The sequence below is a fragment of the Lemur catta genome, chromosome 12 (assembly GCF_020740605.2).
Source record: "Lemur catta isolate mLemCat1 chromosome 12, mLemCat1.pri, whole genome shotgun sequence".
Lineage (NCBI taxonomy): Eukaryota > Metazoa > Chordata > Mammalia > Primates > Lemuridae > Lemur > Lemur catta.
In genome coordinates, this window is record NC_059139.1 from 50555132 (window position 1) to 50575489 (window position 20358).

Genomic DNA, 20358 nt, shown 5'->3' on the forward strand with positions numbered 1-20358 from the left:
CAAATAGCCCAATGCCTACTTTAATGTCATTTCTGGCATCCTTGAAGTTGAGTATGATCAATAATGGTATGAGGTGTAGTTTACCATCATAGCTAATCAGTGTCACTATATCAGTAAAACAAACAGGAGCATACTTGATATTATTGATATCTGAGTAGTCTCTTTCAAATATAGATATGCATTCTAGATGCCATTTTGAGTAAAAAAAACTCCTATGTGCTTTGCTTTATATGTTAAAATCCTAACCAAGTATAAATATTTATTATTTTAAGAGTAAAATACTTCAATCACCAATGGTAACTGTTTGGTAATACTTTAATGTTATATATTTAAGAACAAATATATATGATTGCTAATATTATAATATATATATATAAAAACTTTAAAATAGTTAAAAAATAGAAAAATGAATGAACAGTTAATAAAAAAAAGTGTAGCAACTAAGTAACTTTAGGAATAACCTTATATCCTTATGAAACCACAAATATTTATAAAAATTAAACAATACAAGACAAAATAGATTATATAATTTCAATTTTTCTAGTAGTATTTGGTAAAATAGCATTCATGACATTGAACAAAATGATCTTTAAGAATCACTTTCATCCTAAGTGAAGTAACTCAGGAATGGAAAACCAAATACCGCATGTTCTCATTTATAAGTGGGAGCTAAGCTATGGGTCCGCATGGTCATACAGAGAGACATAATGGACATCGGAGACTCAGTAGGGGGAGGGTGGGAGGTGAGTGAAGGAAGAAAAATTATCTATTGGGTACAATGTACACTTTTCGGGTCCTGGGTACACCAAAAGCCCAGACTTCACCACTATACAATATATCCAAGTAACAAAAACTACTTGTATCCCTTAAATCTATTGAAAAATTTTTAAAAAAGAATCACATTCAATTTTTGCTTGTTTAATGTCCTTTAGGTCATAAATTTTTCAAAAAAAGGGAGATAGACCAGGTGTAGTGGCTCACGCCTATAATCTTAGCACTCTGGGAGGCCGAGGCGGGTAGATTATTTGAGCTCAGGAGTTCGAGACCAGCCTGAGCAAGAGCAAGACCCTGTCTCTACTAAAAATAGAAAGAAATTATATAGACAGCTAAAAATATATATGTAGAAAAAATTAGCCGGGCATGGTGGCGCATGCCAGTAGTCCCAGCTACTTGGGAGGCTGAGGCAGGAGGATCACTTGAGCCCAGGAGTTTGAGGTTGCTGTGAGCTAGGCTGATGTCACGGCACTCTAACCCAGGCAACAGAGTGAGACTCTGCCTCAAAAAAAAAAATAAATAAATAAAAATAAAAATAAAGGAGATAATTAAAAGCAGAATTTGAACTTCACTATCTTAATAATTAATGGTGCAACAACTACAAAATACATCCAATAGCTTCCATGATAAATCACCTTTCAATTTAAACATAATAAAGAATATAAGAAATATGAAAAGAAAGTATCAGAGGAAGCAATAAGGTTCTCATAACATATTATATTCTCAGTAATCAAACTTTAAAACAAAAGACTGCTTTTAAAAAGAATTCCTCATGGTTTTGGGGACACAAATGCTAAAAAATGTAAGCAGAAAGTTTGTTGTAATAATTGCTGCAGACTGCTAACCACCTTCAGTTGAAAAAGGAGGATTCCTGACATTCCTGACGCCCGCTAACAGACTGTTGAATTAGGAAATAAACCACTTTCTCCTGTGGATGGTCAGCCTCGTTCCCTGCTGTTTCCCAGGGCTCCGCAGAGAGTATGGCCCACAGAGGCGTGCAGCTGAGAGTGAATGAACGCATGAGTGATGAATGGCCATAGGTATTCGCAAAAGGCCTGATGAGCAACGTGATGAAATAGAAGCCATATGGGACAAAATAAAGACCAAAACAAACAAAACCAAACTTGAGACCAAAGGCTCGAAATGGTTTGGCCGCTAGCCATTTAGCTATTGTTACATCCCACAACCTAACAACAATAAAGCACTTATTGTGTGTCAGCAACTGTTGCAATCTCAACAGTCCTACATGTAAAGAAACTGAGGTACCAAAAGTTTAAGTATCTTGTCCAAGATTGCCTAAGTAACAGAATATGAGAGCTGAGTGTTGGACCTGGGAAGTCTGTCCCCTGAGTGTTACAAAATCAGTCCCTCTCCGGGTCTTGAGTTTTTCCTAAGATCAGATGATCTCAGATCGGCTTAGATCTTAGATCATCTCTAAGATCTTAGATCTTAGATTATTTTTAGCATTTGTGTCCTGAAAACCACGAGGAATTCTTTTTAAAATGATCATCTTAGATGATCTTTCTTAGATCAGATGAACTTCTTCAAAAAGGAGGGGTGGTAGATAGGTGTAATACAAAAGGTCAAGTTGCCTTTAACTTGATTTAATCAAAATGAACAAACCTCTGCTCACACAGGAAGCTGCCATGCTCATATATCTCAAGAGGTTTCCCAAGCCTGCAGGTCTCACAGATGCCTTCTAATTAGTTCATTATTGATTCTGCTCATCTCTACTCAGCAGAATCTTGAGGTCTGAAAAGCCCTGTATAGGTCTTTAAGCTCAGACAGGGCTCACCTAGCTACTTGTCCACATGGGAGTCCTAACAATAACACATTTAGTCACGGTTGTTTGCAGAGTTCACAGACACATATTAACAATTAGTCTGTCTCTCTATATTTTATATCTTTAAATATTTGGTCAGACTGCTGCAGGAGACAGCAGATGTGGGTACCAGATGAGATGCAATGTAAGTACATGCATTTACAGCTTGTGGTGACCTGATGTTATTTTAGCCCCTTCCTCTTGCTGTGGCTGTGATTTCCAGGTGATTATTTCTATACAGAATCTACATTTCATCTCGGTTCATCCTCCAGGGCAGCCTGTCCAATATAACGTTCCTCTTGCCTCACAGGGCATTTTGGCTCCAGTGAATTCTGAGAGGAGTGTACAGTATAAGAAATGGATTCATTTTAGATGTGACCTTTAAAATGGAATGCAAAAGAAGAGGAGAAAGTGAACCCAAACAAATTGGAAAGCTTCTTGCAATTTAGTCAATAAATATGCTCAGTTCAATATATATTTTCCATTAATTACAAACTCAGAGAAAGGCCACAGGGCTGTCCTCTCACAGAAATGTAAAAATGATTACCGCATGTTTCTCCTGCTAAAAATTCAGAAAATCAACAAGACATATTATATTCCAGCACATACGAAGCAATATGGTAAAACATTGAGGATGTGATAAGCCTAGAGATTGAGAGGCATTTTTGCCTTAGACTCTGGAATTTTGAATTCAATGGTTTGTCACACAGAATACAAATGCAAGACTGTTTGGGGGTGGGAGGGCTTTAAAATGTATTGGTTATTGAATTTGGAACTTCTGGTTCCAAAATGGTGGCACAGAAGCAAGCCAGCTTCTCTCCCCGACACAGAAAATGGAAAACAAGTATCCAGTGCCAAGATTATCACCAGCAATATCCTCAAACTCAAATATGAGGATGAGTCAGTTCCCAGGGCCACAGAGAAGTGAAAAAACTCCAAGTACACAGTAAGAGAATCAGATATCCTTATCTACGCTGCCTCTGCCCCAACCTACCCAGCACCAAGTGCACAGAAAACTTCCCCCGACTCACAGTTTCTACACTGGAAAAAGTGAGATCAAGGTGGAAAATCAGCTTCCCCACCATCATGGTTCCTTGGCAGGAGACCTGTCCATTCTGCCTGTCCTGCAGGAAGCATCGGGAGTGCCCGAGGGAGACATATCCCTGAGGACAGCCAGAGACAAAGGGGGAGTCAGGACCACCATCCCCAACCCTGGAAACTGTGCTTTGTAACTCACCCAAAGGAGATGCCAAATCAGAGTGGCTGTTCAGTGAAATGTATTGGTTATTATTTTCACTCAATAAAATAATCGACAAATTAGTACCTATACTAATAAATTTTAAAGTGATCCAATATGCTCTCTGTATGGACATTAATGGGTAAAATCTCAAAGAGGTGGCATGGATTAATGACTGGCTACGGAAAGGATCATTCTAGTTTCAGTTTTGAGCCATGTGTTGTTATTTCCCTCTATGAGAGATGTGCTAAATAAATGCATAATTGCAAAGAAAAAGACAGTGCAGACATACTCTCTGATTTATTCACTTAACAGCTTTTCCTAAGCTTTGTCAGAAGTTCATTTAAGTGTTTGAAGAACCTAGCGAGACTGGTTTGCTAGCAGTCATATTACTTTGTTCCTGGCACAGAATTTCTATAATATTTTAATAAGTCTGCCAACTGCATAAGTACATTTAAAACCTTGAAGGAGCTCTCCCTTTGCCAGCTACTGGTTTTGAAGGGAATTCTATATGTAAGGGAGAAAGGGACATAAGATTTAGAAGAATTAGTTAAGAGTCTTTATTAACTCCATTTGAGATATTAAGTTACAAATAATATTATGAAAGCTCAGGTCATAAATGTTAAAAGTTTAGGTTCTGCCATAAATTACTCTATTCATCTCTAAGCAGAAATGTGCTGTTGAACAGGATCCAGTCAGTGTCCCTCAGTGGTGGTGCTGCTCATGTCTGGGGCAGAACACTTCTCCACTGTGCAGAAGGAGCCTGAGCATTGCAGGTGCCTGTCCACTAAGTGGCAACTTTGCCCTCAAGTCATTGTCACAACCAAAACCATTTCTGCACATTTCTAAATGCTCCCAGTCTCTAGTGGACTATGAATCCATGGGTGAATCCTCCCAGACTGACTTGCAGAATTAGACCATTCGTCAGCCATAAGGGCTAAACAGACAGCTACTACACTCAAGATTTAGTCCTAACTGGCACCGCTACCCCATGAAGCTGGTTGGTGAGAGTTTATGGGGGTCGGGTATGCCAGTCTGTTAACAGATTTTGACAACAGTGCACTGTGTTTCTGTTTGAAGTGGAATTTGTGAATTGTTGTACAGCTCAACAGTATTTTTTAATTCTGTCTGCATAATAGCCCATCATGTCAAAGAAGACCAAGAAAACACTGAAGGAAGAAAAAAGATTTTTTTAATGAGGATTGGGAATTGCAATATTATCTTGTTTCTGCTAAAAATAAGATGATTCACTTGCTTTGTGATACTGCAATATCAACATTAAAGAAATTCAATGCTCATCAGCATTATAACACTCATAAGGACCACAGATACTTTAAATTAGAGGCAGAGGCATGAAGGGTCGTATTGCAGAAATTAGAAGATGAAAAGCAAAAGCAAAGACAATTCTTTCAAGTAGCAATAAGGTCCGAAAATAATGCCATTTAAGCAACTTATAAAAGAGTTTATACTTGGGTGGAAAAAGGAAGCCATTCAGTGATGTAGAAATTGTGAAAGAATGCATTGTCGAAATTGTAGGATGCTTAGACCCCAATAACGTTTCAAGAGTACAAACAACTGCCTCTTTCAAGGAGAACCATAACTGATTGGCAGCATGAATTAGCCTTCAACTTAACAGAACAACTTCATGTAATATTGCAAAAGGAAAATACATACTATTCGATTGCTTTGGATGAATCAACTGATACTACTGACTCGTCACAGGTTTTATACTTCATTTGTGTCATAACAGAAGATTTTCTTTTTTTTTTTTTTTGAGACAGAGTCTCACTATGTTGCCTGGGCTAGAGTGGCGTGGCATCAGCCTAGCTTACAGCAACCTCAAACTCCTGGGCTCAGGCGATCCTACTGCCTCAGCCTCCCGAGTAGCTGGGACTACAGGCACGCGCCACCATGCCCGGCTAATTTTTTCTATATATATATTTTTAGCTGTCCAAATCACTTCTTTCTATTTTTAGTAGAGATGGGGTCTTGCGCTCCTGACCTCGAGTGATCCTCCTGCCTCGGCCTCCCGGAGTGCTAGGATTACAGGCATGAGCCACCGTGCCCAGCCAGAAGATTTTCTTTGCTACGAAGAGTTACTCACTTTGGGCACTCTTATGAACAAAACACAGGGAATAGATATCCTCAACAACTTTCAAGATAAAAGTGAAGTTTGACTGAATTTGGTAAATTTAGTGAGTGTATGTACAGACGGTGCATCTTCCATGACAGGAAAACATGAAGGGTTTATTGCACAGATAAAAAAGTCTATTAACAGATCCAGATGCTCATTTCTTTTCATTGTATCTTGCATCAGCAAAATCTCTGTGCTAAAGCTACTATTTTAAGTGACACTTTGCAACAAGTTATAAATATTGTTAACTATACTCATGCAAATGCAACACGGCATTATCAGTTTTGTAACATGCTAGAGTTGAATGATGAGGTATTCAGTGTGGATTTTCCATATCATTTTAAAGTGTATTGGCTATCACAGGGATGGGTGTCAGCCAACATTTTATCTCTGTGAGAACAGATAGTTAAATTTTATGAAGAGCAGAATCAGCAATGCGAATTATGGAAAGAAGATTTCTATAGGAATGCAGCATTTCTATGTGATATTATATCAAATGAAAACAACTTGAATATTTCTTTGCAAGGTAAAACTATATATGAGGTGTGGCCCAAAATCCAAGCATTTAGAAAAAAGCTATTTTTTTTCAAAATACTTCTTATTCAAAAGGAAATTTTAGATGAGCATTTTCCCCAGTTAGCAAAGGTCATTGATGAACAGGATGACATACGTGAATCATTTGAAGAATACACAGCTGTTATAGACCTATTAATTGGAGAATACAATGAAAGGTTCACTAACTTTAAGAATTATGACATCACACTCAAATTAGCACTTTGGCCTCTCCTAGTTGATATCACCAAGGCATCTAAAGAACTACAGATGGAATTGATTGAGCCCTCAGTAGATGACATTTTGAAGTCATTGATGCTAAGAAAGATCCAACTGAAATATGGAAAGATGCAGTAGAATACCCACGCCTTTGGCAACATGCCTGAAAAATGCTTTCTTGCTTTTCAACCACTTACTGCTGCAAATCTACATTTTCCTACCTAACTCAAATCAAGACACCCTTAAAGTCACAAATGACTGATACCCATTTAGAGGATAAACTGACACTGCAGACCCCCATGCAGCAACCAAATAGTCAAGTGCTTTCCAACAAATATCAGACAGAACAAAGTCATTAAAAGGTTAGTTAACTTTAAAATTAACATATAGTTTTCATTTTTTTTAATTATTAAGTACACAGTACTTAGATTTTTAAAAAATAATATATATTTTTAAGTATAATTAATTAAAGTTTCTTGAATGCGGCCTTACTTGATTACAGCTAAATGAATGCAGCCTCCAACATGAAAAGGTTCCCCACCCCTGCCATAGACTATACAGGCCAAAGAAGCTGGACTGAGGAAACAAGGGCTGACCTGCCCGGCTTTGCCTCACGACACAGAGCCATCACCTACCTGAAAGGAGCAGGAAGACAGCTGGAGAGTGGGACGGTGATAATTTTTGACATAAGTAGAAAATTATTATCTCCTCAACTTGTATATGCAGTTAGAGATCCCAGCTCCCAGAAGACAGAGGGCAGGAGAAGAGTCTGGCAGTGGGCATATTGTTTGGGTAATATCCTGGGTAATATCCCCAAAAGTAATGCCCTGAAGGTAAGGAGATAGAAGAGTCTGGTAGCTGCACAGTGGGGTTCTTTTAGCCTGTCAAAGAACCAGGTAGCCAAAAGAGAAGAAAGTGGAACTACGCCAATCAGGTTCAATAGACTATAGGCCAACTTAATGCCTAAAAGCCACCTCAGTGAGTTGTGTGCATCAACATGACCTCAAGCTACAGATTTGGGAAGGAATTAACTAGGAAACAGTGACCTGAGGCCAGGAGATGCCCTCACACTCTGTGTGGGCAGATCCTTCATTGCCTGTACTCAGAGGAAGGGTATGTAGCTGGTAATAATTTCATATAAAAATATTTTAGAAAAGTTCTATCTATTCAGAAAGATTCAGGCAAAGGGTGGGTTCTGTGAACAGATGTGTAGAAAACCAAAAGAACAAATGAAGGACGGTGGGATGAGAGAAAAGGAAAAGAAGATGGGTGGTAAAAGGACAATTGATTAGGGTAATTGGATCTTGACCTCAAGTAGATCTGGGTTTGAATTCTGGTTCTTTCATTCATTAGATGTGTGACTTTGGGCCAATCACTTAACTTCTTTAAGTTTAGATTTCTTCATCGGTAAATGGGGATCAAGAAACCTATCTCGCAAGGTTACTCTGAGCTTTAATGCTTAGAACATGAGCAACAGAGTATAGGAAAAGCACCAGAACAGGGCCTGGGCAAACAGTCGGTATTCAATAAACAACGGTCATTATTATTCTAACAAGCCTAGAAGAAACAGGAACTGATGGAGGCCAAGAAACGACTGCAAAAAAAACTAAAAACACAATCAATATTTATTGTACAATACATATACACTAGTCTACACTGCAGATACTAAAGAGCAGAACTAAAGCTACAGAAATGTCTAACTGGTAATGCTGAGGAGCTCCAGAAGGCTGAGAAAAGGACTAACAGCTGAAATGGATGAGAGAAAAGCTGAATCAGTGAGTCGACCTATTAATTAAAGATACTTTTGGAATGTAAATCAAGCAGAACAGAAGCAATAAGCCTAAGTGTGAACAAGGAAAACTTCCTGGAGCGAATAATAACCTCAGCATGCAGGTAAAGGGCTCACTAAATTTCAAACAAAATTAATTTGAAAACATTTGAAAGACTCACACCTAGATATAATTCAGCAAAAAATTTAAACTATGGAGATAATTTTTTTAAGTGCCTCCAAAAAAAAGGTTCCAGGGACCCCCTTAACCAGAGAGATCTTTCAAACATTCTGCAAGCTGTTCCAAAGCATAGGAAAAGATGGAAAAATCACCCAAATTACTTTATGACGTAAGTATAACCAAAACAACAAAATCTGACAGAAAAAAGAAACCACCAACCCCACTTTCATTTCTGAATTGATGTAAAAATCCTAAATAAAACTCTACCAAACTGAATTCAGCAGTATAATAGAAATCTATACCCATGATCAAGTTGGATTTAGCCCAAGAAAACAAAGATGGTCCAAGATTAGTATTATCTACTAACATAGTATCAGAATATAAGACAACCCTATTATAAGGTAATCCCCATTTTCTCAGTGAGAAGCTCCAAATATTATTTCTGCCAACTTGAATAAATATTATAGAGGTTTATGAAATAGTCAACTGTTTTAAAATATAATTATGTATACACATTTGAAATAGCATAATAAAATACTGACTTTAAAATATTTTTCCATTCTCACGATCATGAAAAAATTTATTCCACTTCTTCCCATGAGTTCTTGACATCAATATCTTTGTTGTCACAAGAGCCACTTTGAGATATTCAACACAGTCTTCCAGAGTTACCATCTTCACTTCTGTTTGAGCACTTTTTAGCCCCTGTATGATACATTAATCCATATATGCTTTCATTTCAACAAATCATTTGTCCTGAAATTGTATAATGTGGTCTCTACAACAAAGGCTTGTTTTATAAAATTATGACTTCTCATTCTTGCAAATGTAAGGTCATTTCTGAGGAATAATTACTAAATCAGTGTTAAATGTCCTGACCTCCTTTTTTTTTTACTGATTCTTTCTGGAGACTTCTACAGGCATTCAAAACCAGCACTGAACAAAATGCTATAATAGGCTCTTCGAAATAATGTAAATTGAAAAGGACTCCTAGGATATGAGTGATCTTGTCAGAAAAGTATAAGATATTTCCCTCTTTTCTGAAGGGTAAGTTTTGGGGGAGGGGGAATTTTTATCTTATATCTAATCTTTTTCACAGCAGGGCATACCTAGAAAATTACAGTATTTGGAGAGCACTAAAATAACTGAATAAGGCTGCTCAGGGTAGACACTATCCCGGACATGCCCAGGGTCTCCTCAGTAGATCAATATTGCAGACACCATGGGGAAAGCTCTGCTATATCATGAGACCCAATAAGAACATAAGATCATCATCTCAGAGGCAGGATACTGCAGCGAAGCCAGAATGCTGGAGCCTGGCTCTCCCGGCTGCGTGACCCTGGGCAAGTTCCATAGCCTCTTTGAGCTTCAGTTCTCACATCTGCAAGATGAGATAGCAAGCAACAGGCCTCAGAAAATTAGTTATTGTGAGGATTAACTGAACTCATTCATGTAAAGCATTTAGAACTGTGTCCTGTACATAGCAGGTGCTCAATAGATGCTAGATTCAATAACCATGCTTTATTAAAAGCAAAGCAAAACAAGTCTTAAAAAAACAAAAAAACTGAGTAGAACGCCAAGATTAATTCCTCAACATGTCACCTCACCCCCACACAGTCACTTTACAGTAAAACTCACCAGATGACAAGCTCTGACCTCACACTTGGAGTTTCCAATCAAATTTTTAGATTTTAGCCAAGGATCACTGTGGATTTGAGAAAGTTATCCTCGTGAAAGACAGACTAAGACACATATACAAACAAATAAAAAAAGGAGTTTAAAAGAAAGAGAGACAATGTTGAGAATATAAGCATATTTTAAAAAAATATGTATATGCAGACATATATACATATATGTATACACACATACATAGACACATGTATAAAATTAATGGTTAGGAGCACAGGCTTTGGAAAAATAAGTTATTACAACTATAGAATAAAAAGGGAACTTTACAAAAAAGGAATTATCAGAAAACAAGACAGAGTTCTTGGTAATTAAAACATGGTGGTTGAAATAAGTTCAATAGAAAGTTTACAAATAATGATAAGGAAATTTCCCAAATAGTAGAAAGAAAATAAAGAAATTAGGAAAGAAAAAAAAAAACTATGAAAATTAGAGGATTGATCCAATATTCAAATAACAGAGAGAATAGGAGAAAGGTGTGACGAAGGGCTGAGCAATTCCAAAGCAAATGATACAAGGAAATTTCCCATAACAAGGGATCTGCACTGTCACATTGAAAATGCTCTCTGAATACTCAGCACAATAAATAAACAAAGATCTACACCGAAATTACATCATGGTAGAATTTTAGAAAACTGTGTCTAATGAGAGGGAAAAGAATCACATATATAACAGAGTAGGAATCAGAATGGCATTGCCATAACAAAAATGATTTTCAAAAGTTATCCCTTGGTACTGAGATTATGAGGGGTTTTTTCCTTTCTTTTCTGAGTTTTCTATAGTCAATATGTATGACTTTTATTGTCAGAAAACAGTTTTAATACAAAAAAAAAATCTAAACTTGGAGACTAGCCTAGATTTGAATGGCTCCATTTCTTAACTGTCTTCATAATGTCACAGTCTGTCTATTTGCACTGACACACAGACCCCTCTAGCCAGCAGAGTTGTAGCCACGGAAGATGCCCAGACTGTAGAGAGAGCTGAGGACAAGCCACTCCAGGGACTGGCCACACAGCGGCCCTGTGTATGAGTGATGTCCATGCATATTCACTAGGTTAGCAAATGCTTGTTTTCAAGCACATTCCCAGAATATTTTGATATCTGAAGGAAGAGGAGGGAAAGCCCATAATTCTTTTTCCTTAGACACATCTTTCTATCCATTATTATCATGTCTCCACTATGGCATTTAGCATTTATTTTAATAAGGAAATGCTAACTGCTCCAATCTGTCTTCATTCCACTTATTGAACGCCATGTCCCAGGCTTTGCCAAGAGATGATTTTCCTATTGACAGGCTTACCTGTGGAGAAGATGAACACCGTGTTGTTCCAGAGTCCACGGCTTCTTAAGGCTGCAGTGACATTTCCCACTGCTTCATCCATAAGGGACACCATTCCTGCATAGTGATGCCGGTTCTTGTCCTGGATAAAGTCGTAGGGCTTCAGGTATTCCTCAGGCACCTGAAGGGGCTCATGGACAGACTGGAGTGCGAGGTAGAGAAACAGAGGCTAGAAAGAGAGTTTGTGCAAATCAGTTAAGAAGGCACGGAAGCATTAAATGTAGAAGGATAAGAAAGTTCAAATTTATCAATCAATAAAAATAATACCAAGATAACCTACAGAATGCATTGAAAATATTTGTGAATCATATGTGTGATAAGGGACTAATAGGCAGAATATATAAAGAACTCTTACAACTCAATAATAAAAGACAATTAACCCAACTACAAAATGGGCAAAGAATTTAAATAGATATTTCTCCAAAAAAGAAATAGAAATGTTCATAAGCACACAAAAAGATGGTCAACATCATTCATTGATAGGGAAATGCAAATTAAAACTACAGTGAGATAATACTTCACATCTGTTAGGATGGTTAAAATTTAAGAAATGGAAAATAACAAGTGATGGTGAGGATACGGAGAAATTGGAACTCTCACTCATTGCTAGTAGGAACATAAAATGGTGTATATAGCCACTTGGAAAAAACAGTTTGGCAGTTCCTGAAATTGTTAAACATAGAGGTACCACACAACCCAGCATTTCTGTTCCTAGAGAAATGAAAGCATATATCCACACGAAACCTGGTATGAATGTTCATTGCAACATTATTCATAATAGCCAAAAAGTGGAAACAACTCAAATGTCCATCAAGTGATACATGGATAAACAAAATATGGTATATTTTCAGCAATATATGGCAATAACAGGAATAATACATGCTACAACATAGATAAACCTCGAAAACATTATGCTAAATGAAATGAGTCAATCATACAAGACCACATATTATATAATTTCATTTATACGAAATGTCCAGAATGGGAAACCTATAGAGACAGAAAGTGGTTCCCTGGGGCTACAGGAAATTGTGGGGTAGAGGAACGGTGTGACTATAACAGGTACAAGGTTTGTTTGGGGTGATGAAAGTGTTTTAAACTTAGACTGTGGTGATGGTAGCACAACTGTGAATTTATTATTGAACTGTATGCTTTAAATGGGTGAATTTTATGGTAAGTAAATTATGACTCAATAAAGATGTTAAAAAATATAACAAAAGACACAACACAAAAAATAAAAAATAAAAGCCAAGAGTCTTAGAATGGCATAGACAGTCCTGATTCAAACAAATAATATCAATAATATTAATAGTAACCTATATCAAATGTTGTTAATGTACTAGATGACAATAATTTACACATTCTACCTCATATCACATCCAAAAATCACCCTATATTATATCCATTTTACAGATGAGTTAACTGAGGCTTAGCAAGGTTACATGACTTACCCAAGTCCACATTAATTGAACAGCAATTTCCTACTGGAAAACCCACTATTACAATGTGGATATGTACCAACAGATGCTTTTGCTTTAGCTGAAAATAAGTCCCCATCTTTTATGAAAGGTTTAGGATTTTTTGATATATTTTATGAGAAAACGAGTGAACATTATGCCATGTTAGTCTTTGACGTAGGACCAAACACATGACCAATTTAATTCCTGGAAACTAAGAAATGTGATATACTGATTCTATTTTCCCTCTTACATCAATGTACAGCATTTAACATTAGTGATAGTCCAAGTCAGCCTCTCCTTAATGGCTTCTTAACGAGCCTTTCTGAAGGCTTCCTCTTCATTGTACTCCTACAGAATTCTTTAATGAGCTGAAAACCCTCAAAGTGACAACTGGTCCAACCCAGGAATAAACACATAATTCTGTTAAAGTATTTGAGACATTTAAATCTCATAAATGAATGGGAAAAGGTTAGAGAGCAGACTTGGCGGTGGGCTTATATTTCATTCTTCATTGTTTATGTTATTTTAAATTATATATTATACATCTCTGTGATAGAGTAAGGAACATCCATCTATAGTGCTCAACTAGATGCCCAAAAGTTTATTTGTAGATTAGAACTTAGGAACTTGGAACTATGTTTTTCTCAAAATCAAAAAGTTAAAAATAACTGTTAAATATAAAATCATCGCTTTCAAACCTATTTAAGGAGGTAGGTGATGGAATGAAAACAATGATAACATAGAATGTGTGCTTCACTTGTACATTATTTCCATGGGAAAACATCCCAAATGCCCACTCCAAAAGTGTATACTACAACTTCTAACACTACCTTAGTTCTGTCTGCACTAGCCCTTGACACACACACTTTCTACTCCAGCTGCACAAGGCACACGGGAACACTTTTGTGTCTCTGCAGCCCGTGGTGAAGGGCGTCCCAGCAGACGCCCTGCCTGGGTGGTGAGGAAGGACCCAGCTTAGATGTCTGCAGGAAAGGATGTGCTGGGGCATCTGACCTGACGGTGCGGTGTGGGTCTGTGCTGGGAGCAGCCGTCGGGGTCTTCAGCACTAGACCAAGCCAGCTCCAGCCACCAGCCAAGGTCCAGATGGGGACAGGATTAAAAATCAGAAGGCTACAACACTTTGCAGCCCACATAAAGTTTTAAAAATCAGGAAATATCGCATAGAAATCTGTGTTTACACACATTTTCTTGAAAAAAATCAGAATTTCTGAAAACTCCATGTCCACATTCTATCTGGTAACAAAAGGCTGGAGTATGAGAAACAGGGGCTTCACCCCCAAGCGCAGTCCAATTTTCTAGAATGTTCCCACCGTTCTATGTAAACTACTTCACTTACTCAGGTTAGCAGCCTGACTCTTGCAAACATGAGAGTTTGTGACCTGGTCTGGACTCTCAACAGTGGGCAGAGGGGAGGATGGAGAGAAGGAGCCCAGAGCTTAAGGAGAAGATGTTCTCATCCAGGTCATTAGCGGCAGCAGAGCACCCCACGCAGTGGAGGAGAGAAAGGTGAGAGAGGGCAGGTGACTGATTCCCAGCCAACAATTGATTCTTAACAGCAATGGCTGGGGAGGGTGGTGGGAGAGAGTTCATGTAACTGTGCTGGGGTAAAAAAATTATTCTGGGACCACCATTAAAGGGTCCTACAAACATTCAGTATGGAAACCATTCACTCATTTTGTTAAATATAGCAAAAAATAATCTGCAAATCTTTCTGATAATTATTGCTTAGTGGTCAAAGACATTACTATCACTCGAGGGGGTAAAAATATAAAATTGCAGCAGTCCCCATCAGTCCAGTAGTCAGACTTCTATCGATTCAAATATAAGGAGCATAAATGAGAAAAGGAAGTGAAAAGAACCTCTGAGGGGTGAGGATCAGCCTGTCATGTGACCGTCACGGGCCATGCAAAGGGCTTGAACTCCCTGCTGACCACATTCTAATAACTTAGAAGTATAGAGACAGTCCTTGAATAAAAAAGTTATCTTTTTCCCCGTCTCATCGGCGGCTGTGGGCTATTCAGTGTGTGGCAGACAGCCCTGCACACTCGGCATGGCTGTGGTCACCAGGAGGAGGCAGAACGATGAGCAGTGCACCTTGTTTCGGGAGGTGAGGACCGACACAACTCATTTTAGACATTCCCATCCCATACTGCAAAAAATAAAGTTTCAGCACTCCAAAGGCAGACTTTATTTGTGAAAGAACTCAATCCTCAACAGTGCTGAATGGAAGGCATTTCTATACTATTTTAACATTGAAAAAAAAAAGAGAGAGAGAGAGAGAAAGCAGTGCATTTAGTACTACATGGTGGCGCAGTGGGAAGAACAATTAACTAGGGCACCAAGGTTCTCCAACCACAGAGAAGACCCCCACCTGCAGCCACTAGTCCTGGGACCTGCCTGAGAACAGCTGTGGCCAGTTCCCCAGTCCTGCCAACCAGAAACCCAGCTCACCAGCAGCCGAAAGCAAAGCAGCCGCCATCCTGGGGCTGGGCTCATTATTACTAGGTGTCTACTGATGTGAGCTCCAGTCCTCCCATGCCTTGGCCTTTGGGGCCTGCTGGTCCACGCCAATCTCCTGACAGCCCGATTCCCACACTGGAGTCCTCGGCCCGATGTCCACCGCCATCAGTCTCTGGGTTTAGGCTACAGCCTGATCTCCCCTGGCTGTTTCTTGGGTCCAGAGCTCTGATCAACTCAGTCTCAGCCTTATATCAACCCTAACTGTAACCTTTTGGGTGTCCTAGGAATAAAAAATGGAATCCTAGATGTGAAATCATGACTGAATATTTAAGTATTACATAAAAGTAAGACATTATTACCTAAGACTATTAGCATGTTCATGTTTAAGCTGCTAAGAGTTCTGTTCCCTTTCTTAGTATGCCATATGGCACCTAAGATACATGCTCTAAACATCCTCACTGTGCTAAGAAACCTTATTTCAGTAAGGAAGAAAGCTTTACTTTTCATCTCTTTACTATATTTTCCTAATTTAAAGCATAAATGGAAAAAAAACATATAGTCAGTTTTGAAATTATTTTTCTATCTTTGACTTACAAATTAAGACATTTCTTCCCAAACTGTGTCAAGGAAAAATAAGAGTCTACCACTAGAAATTAACATTTTCTTTAGGAAGCTTCTAGTAGACTAGGCATGTGAAGCAACATTTGTTTTTATTCTTGTGAAGTGCTATGGAGGGGCTATTTTTAACAGGAAGGTATTTTATGAATATATTACTTCTACTTTGTAGTATTTCTGCTATGGAGAATTACCCTGCAGAAAAAGAGAAAGGACCTGACCTCTTAACACATGTAAGAGGACATGCCTTGACACATGTGAGAGAGGACATGCCTTCTTAACACATGTGAGAGAGGACATGCCTTCTTAACACGTGTGAGAGAGGACATACCTTAACATATGTGAGAGAGGACATGCCTTGACACATGTGAGAGAGGACATGCCTTCTTAACACATATGAGAGGACATGCCTTGACATATGTGAGAGGACGTGCCTTGACACATGTGAGAGGGGACATGCCTTAACACATGTGAGAGAGGACATGCCTTGACACATGTGAGAGAGAACATGCCTTGACACATGTGAGAGGGGACATACCTTCTTAACACATGTGAGAGGACATGCCTTGATACATGTGAGAGAGGACATGCCTTCTTAACACATGTGAAATGGCTGTCAGCAGCATCTCCGAGTCCGGCATCAACATGTTTCAGTTACAAACTATCCATATGCTTCTTTCCCCTCAAGGGCTTTTTAAAATAGGCAAAATACTAAGTTGGCTTGTGGATGCTTCATGTGCATTTCTCTAATGATTTTCATCTTAGAACAAGTTGTCTATGTTACAATCTATATATAGCACCTGAGAAATTAGCACAGAATTAGATTAAACATTAAGATAAAATGATGAGAAGTGCAGTTCCTCAAACCGGGGAGATGCATCATTTTATTGAGAATTGAAAATGTAAACATCTGCCTCGGCTATTTTCAACAAACATGCTTTGGTTACTACTTGACTAGTGATTGTTTCATTGGTTTATGTCTATGCTTGAAACTTCCCTTTGGGATACTGGGAATTCTGCTGCAGAGTGTTTCAGACACTGTAGGGGAATGACCAACCTCTCATCTGGCAATTTCCAAACTGTTACCTGTGAGCAGCACCATGCTGACACCACTCCTTCCACGGCTTGCAAGCTCTTAGGGCCTCCCACTGTCCTCGGTTCCTGTGCTTTTCCCACCACCCGGCTAAGACAGCCCACCCACAAAGAACTATTTCACCCCAGCTGCTTCCTCTTATCTGCTTAATGTTCTCGGAGCCCTGTAAAAGAATACTCTATTGTCCCTTAATGGGAATGAGCTTTTATTATGGGAAGCTTACAGTTGTTGCTTGATTGAAGCATTGTTAGACTGAGTCTGTAAAAGTTAGCTGGCTTCTGCTTGCCTCTCTGTGTTGGAGAGACGGGGGCCCTGAGAGGCTAATTGCACAGGGTGTCCACAGTGGCTGCAGGTCAAAATCACTGGTAGGCGTGGGGGTGGAGGTACGGAAACACCAATGACCGGGTCCTACCTCACACCAATCGATCACAATATCTGGCATCAGTATGTCTTACAAGTTTCCCAGATGATTCTAATATATGGTCAGGACTGAAAGCACTAAGCCCAGTTATGAGCTGGGACTCAGAATCTCTGGTCTAGGGTATTAGCTGCGAAGTAGGGAGGCTGATTAAGTGCATGAGGTCTAGAGTCAGACAGCATGAGTTTAAATTCTGATTCTGACTCTCAATAGATCTGTGACCTTGAACAGGTTACTTAACTTCTCTAAGCAAGTTTGCGTTATGTGTGAAATGATGCCTCTCTTCAAGGATAATACGCAGTTCTCTTAAGACCTTACCTAGTTCTTCAAGTGTTAAGCTGCATCTATGAAATGCCAAGTATATAGAAGAAAACTGAGAACTTAATCCCATTACCTAGCAGCTATCTTTCTATCTGTATGTTTGTTTGTTTAGATCTAAATTTAAAACCTGTGTATTTCTATGAATTTGAGAGAACGTTCCCATCTCTTCATGTCCCCCAACAAGCATGGTTGCTCCAAGATATCAGCATGTAAGGGTGATAAAAAGCCCAAAGTGGGGGCAGAGCTGAGGACAAACACCAAGGAAGATCCGCACTGCTGAGTTAGAGCAGGCAAACAGGGCCAGGAAGAAACCAGAAAGGAGTCAGCAGCCATGTACTAAGTCCCAACAGGTATGTCAACCAGAGTCTATGCTGTGACCTTGCTGTAGTTTGGATATTTGACCCTCCAAACCTCATGTAGAAATTTGATTCCCCATATTGGAGGTGAGGCCCAGTGGGAGGTGTTTGGGTCATGGGGTGGATCTTTCATGAATGGCTTGGTGCTGTCCTCATGGTAATGAGTGAGTTCTTGCTCTATTCAGTTCCAGCTCTCTCTCTCTCTCTCTCTCTCTCACCGAGTGATCTGCGCACTCCAGCTCCCCTTCACCTTAAGTGGAAGCTCCCGGAAACCCTCACCAGACCCCAAAACCCTAACCAGAAGCAGATGCCAGTGCCATGCTTCTTGTGCAGTCTACAAAACTATGAGCCAAACCAGCCTCTTCTCTTTATAAATTACCCAGCCTTGGGTATTCCTTTATAGCAACACAAACAGACTAAGACCTGCACTGAGGACCTTCAGGCATTGTGAAAGAGGCAAAGTGCAGGAAATTGTAAGAACCAGATAACATTGCACGTGCTGTAATTTGCTGTGTCAGGGTCCCACTGAAGTACCAATTTTGTGGGTGTACTAATACAGTTCTTCATGAAGCCATATTTTGAGGCCAGTGTCTGACGACACAAATATTTGACCCCCTTTCAAAAGCATTTATAAGCTAAATCCAGAGAATTGAGCTTAAACTTTAGCTCATATGGTTAACTCTAGGTTAACAACAACAGCAACAAAAATCCAAATAAAGGATCTCTAGACATAATAGAGACAAAAGACCATTCAGACTCTCTTCTATTTTTACCTATAGATAAGTCAAAAGATCTCAGCGCATGACATAAACAATGGATTCAGTACATATATGTGAAAAACAGGCTCATCAGTATACCAGTTTACAGATTGGAAAACTTCATATTGTTAAGACATCCATTCTCCCCAAGTTGGTCTATAGATTCAATGAAATCCAAATCCAAGCATGCACTTTTGGCCTAGGGGTGGGGGAGTAGAAATCGACCAGCTGATTCTAAAATTAACATGAGAATGCAAAAGATCTAGAGTCGTAAAATATTCTTAGGGTGGGAGGGTGGAATACAAAGTTAGAGGACTTACCCTGAACCCAAAATTTGAGGATCCCTTAACAGAAAGTTTGCCATACTAAAGCTTCATCTTATACATCAGTCAATCAAAAAAAAAAAAGAGCCATTTTACTAATCACTCATAGCACTGCACCAAAATTAAAAAACTGTATTTCTACTGGAACACTATAGACACATTATTCCTCAAAGTATGATCTGGGGACCACTCTCATCAGAATCACCTTTTAACAGTTTCTTTAAAATGCTGACATATGGATTTCTCCCAGACCTAATAAATCACACGCTTGGAGGTGGGCTCCAGGAATCTTCATTTTCAATATGCTTCCCAGGCTGATTCTGATGTGCTCTAAAATTTGAAAACGACTTCCCTAGAACGTATTAGCTTTTTTTTTCCTAAACAACAGTGGCCTTTTCCTACATTCACCTGAAGCGATGTTGGCTTAATAAGATTTTGATATCAGTAAAGAAGCAAGACTTACCTTCTCTGGTGGATGGTTAGTTATGAGAGCTATAGCCCTTTCGGTAAATATGTTTGTAGAATACATATTCTTATATCCTGTGGCAACTTCTTCACCATCTCGAAAATCAAGAGCACATCGTGTGACATTCAGAGCATTGATTAATGTGCAGCGCTCATGGGAATAGTAATCTTCACTACCTAGGAGATATCCTACAACAAGAATGGAAGATGAAAATAGTCAGCATAACATCAAACTTGTTAAACTAATGTTTCAGTATTTAATTGCCTAATGCAATTGATTACCCGTGACAAGGCTAATCAAATGACAAGGCTAATCAGAGCATCATTTCTTAACATCTCTATATTTGGTAGCAGAA

At 38.9% G+C, this 20358-nt stretch overlaps 1 protein-coding gene across 3 annotated transcripts in view; it reads right to left on the minus strand.

The window, feature by feature from the left end:
* Window positions 1-20358, minus strand: part of ARSB (arylsulfatase B) — a 156832-nt gene that overhangs the window by 118940 nt on the left and 17534 nt on the right. For all 3 annotated transcript variants that reach the window (XM_045566179.1, XM_045566181.1, XM_045566180.1), the window contains exons 3-4: window positions 20001-20191; window positions 11674-11881 (exon numbers count right to left, since the gene is read on the minus strand). In XM_045566179.1, coding sequence (XP_045422135.1) covers window positions 11674-11881; window positions 20001-20191 — 399 coding nt within the window. The remainder of the gene's footprint in view (window positions 1-11673; window positions 11882-20000; window positions 20192-20358) is intronic.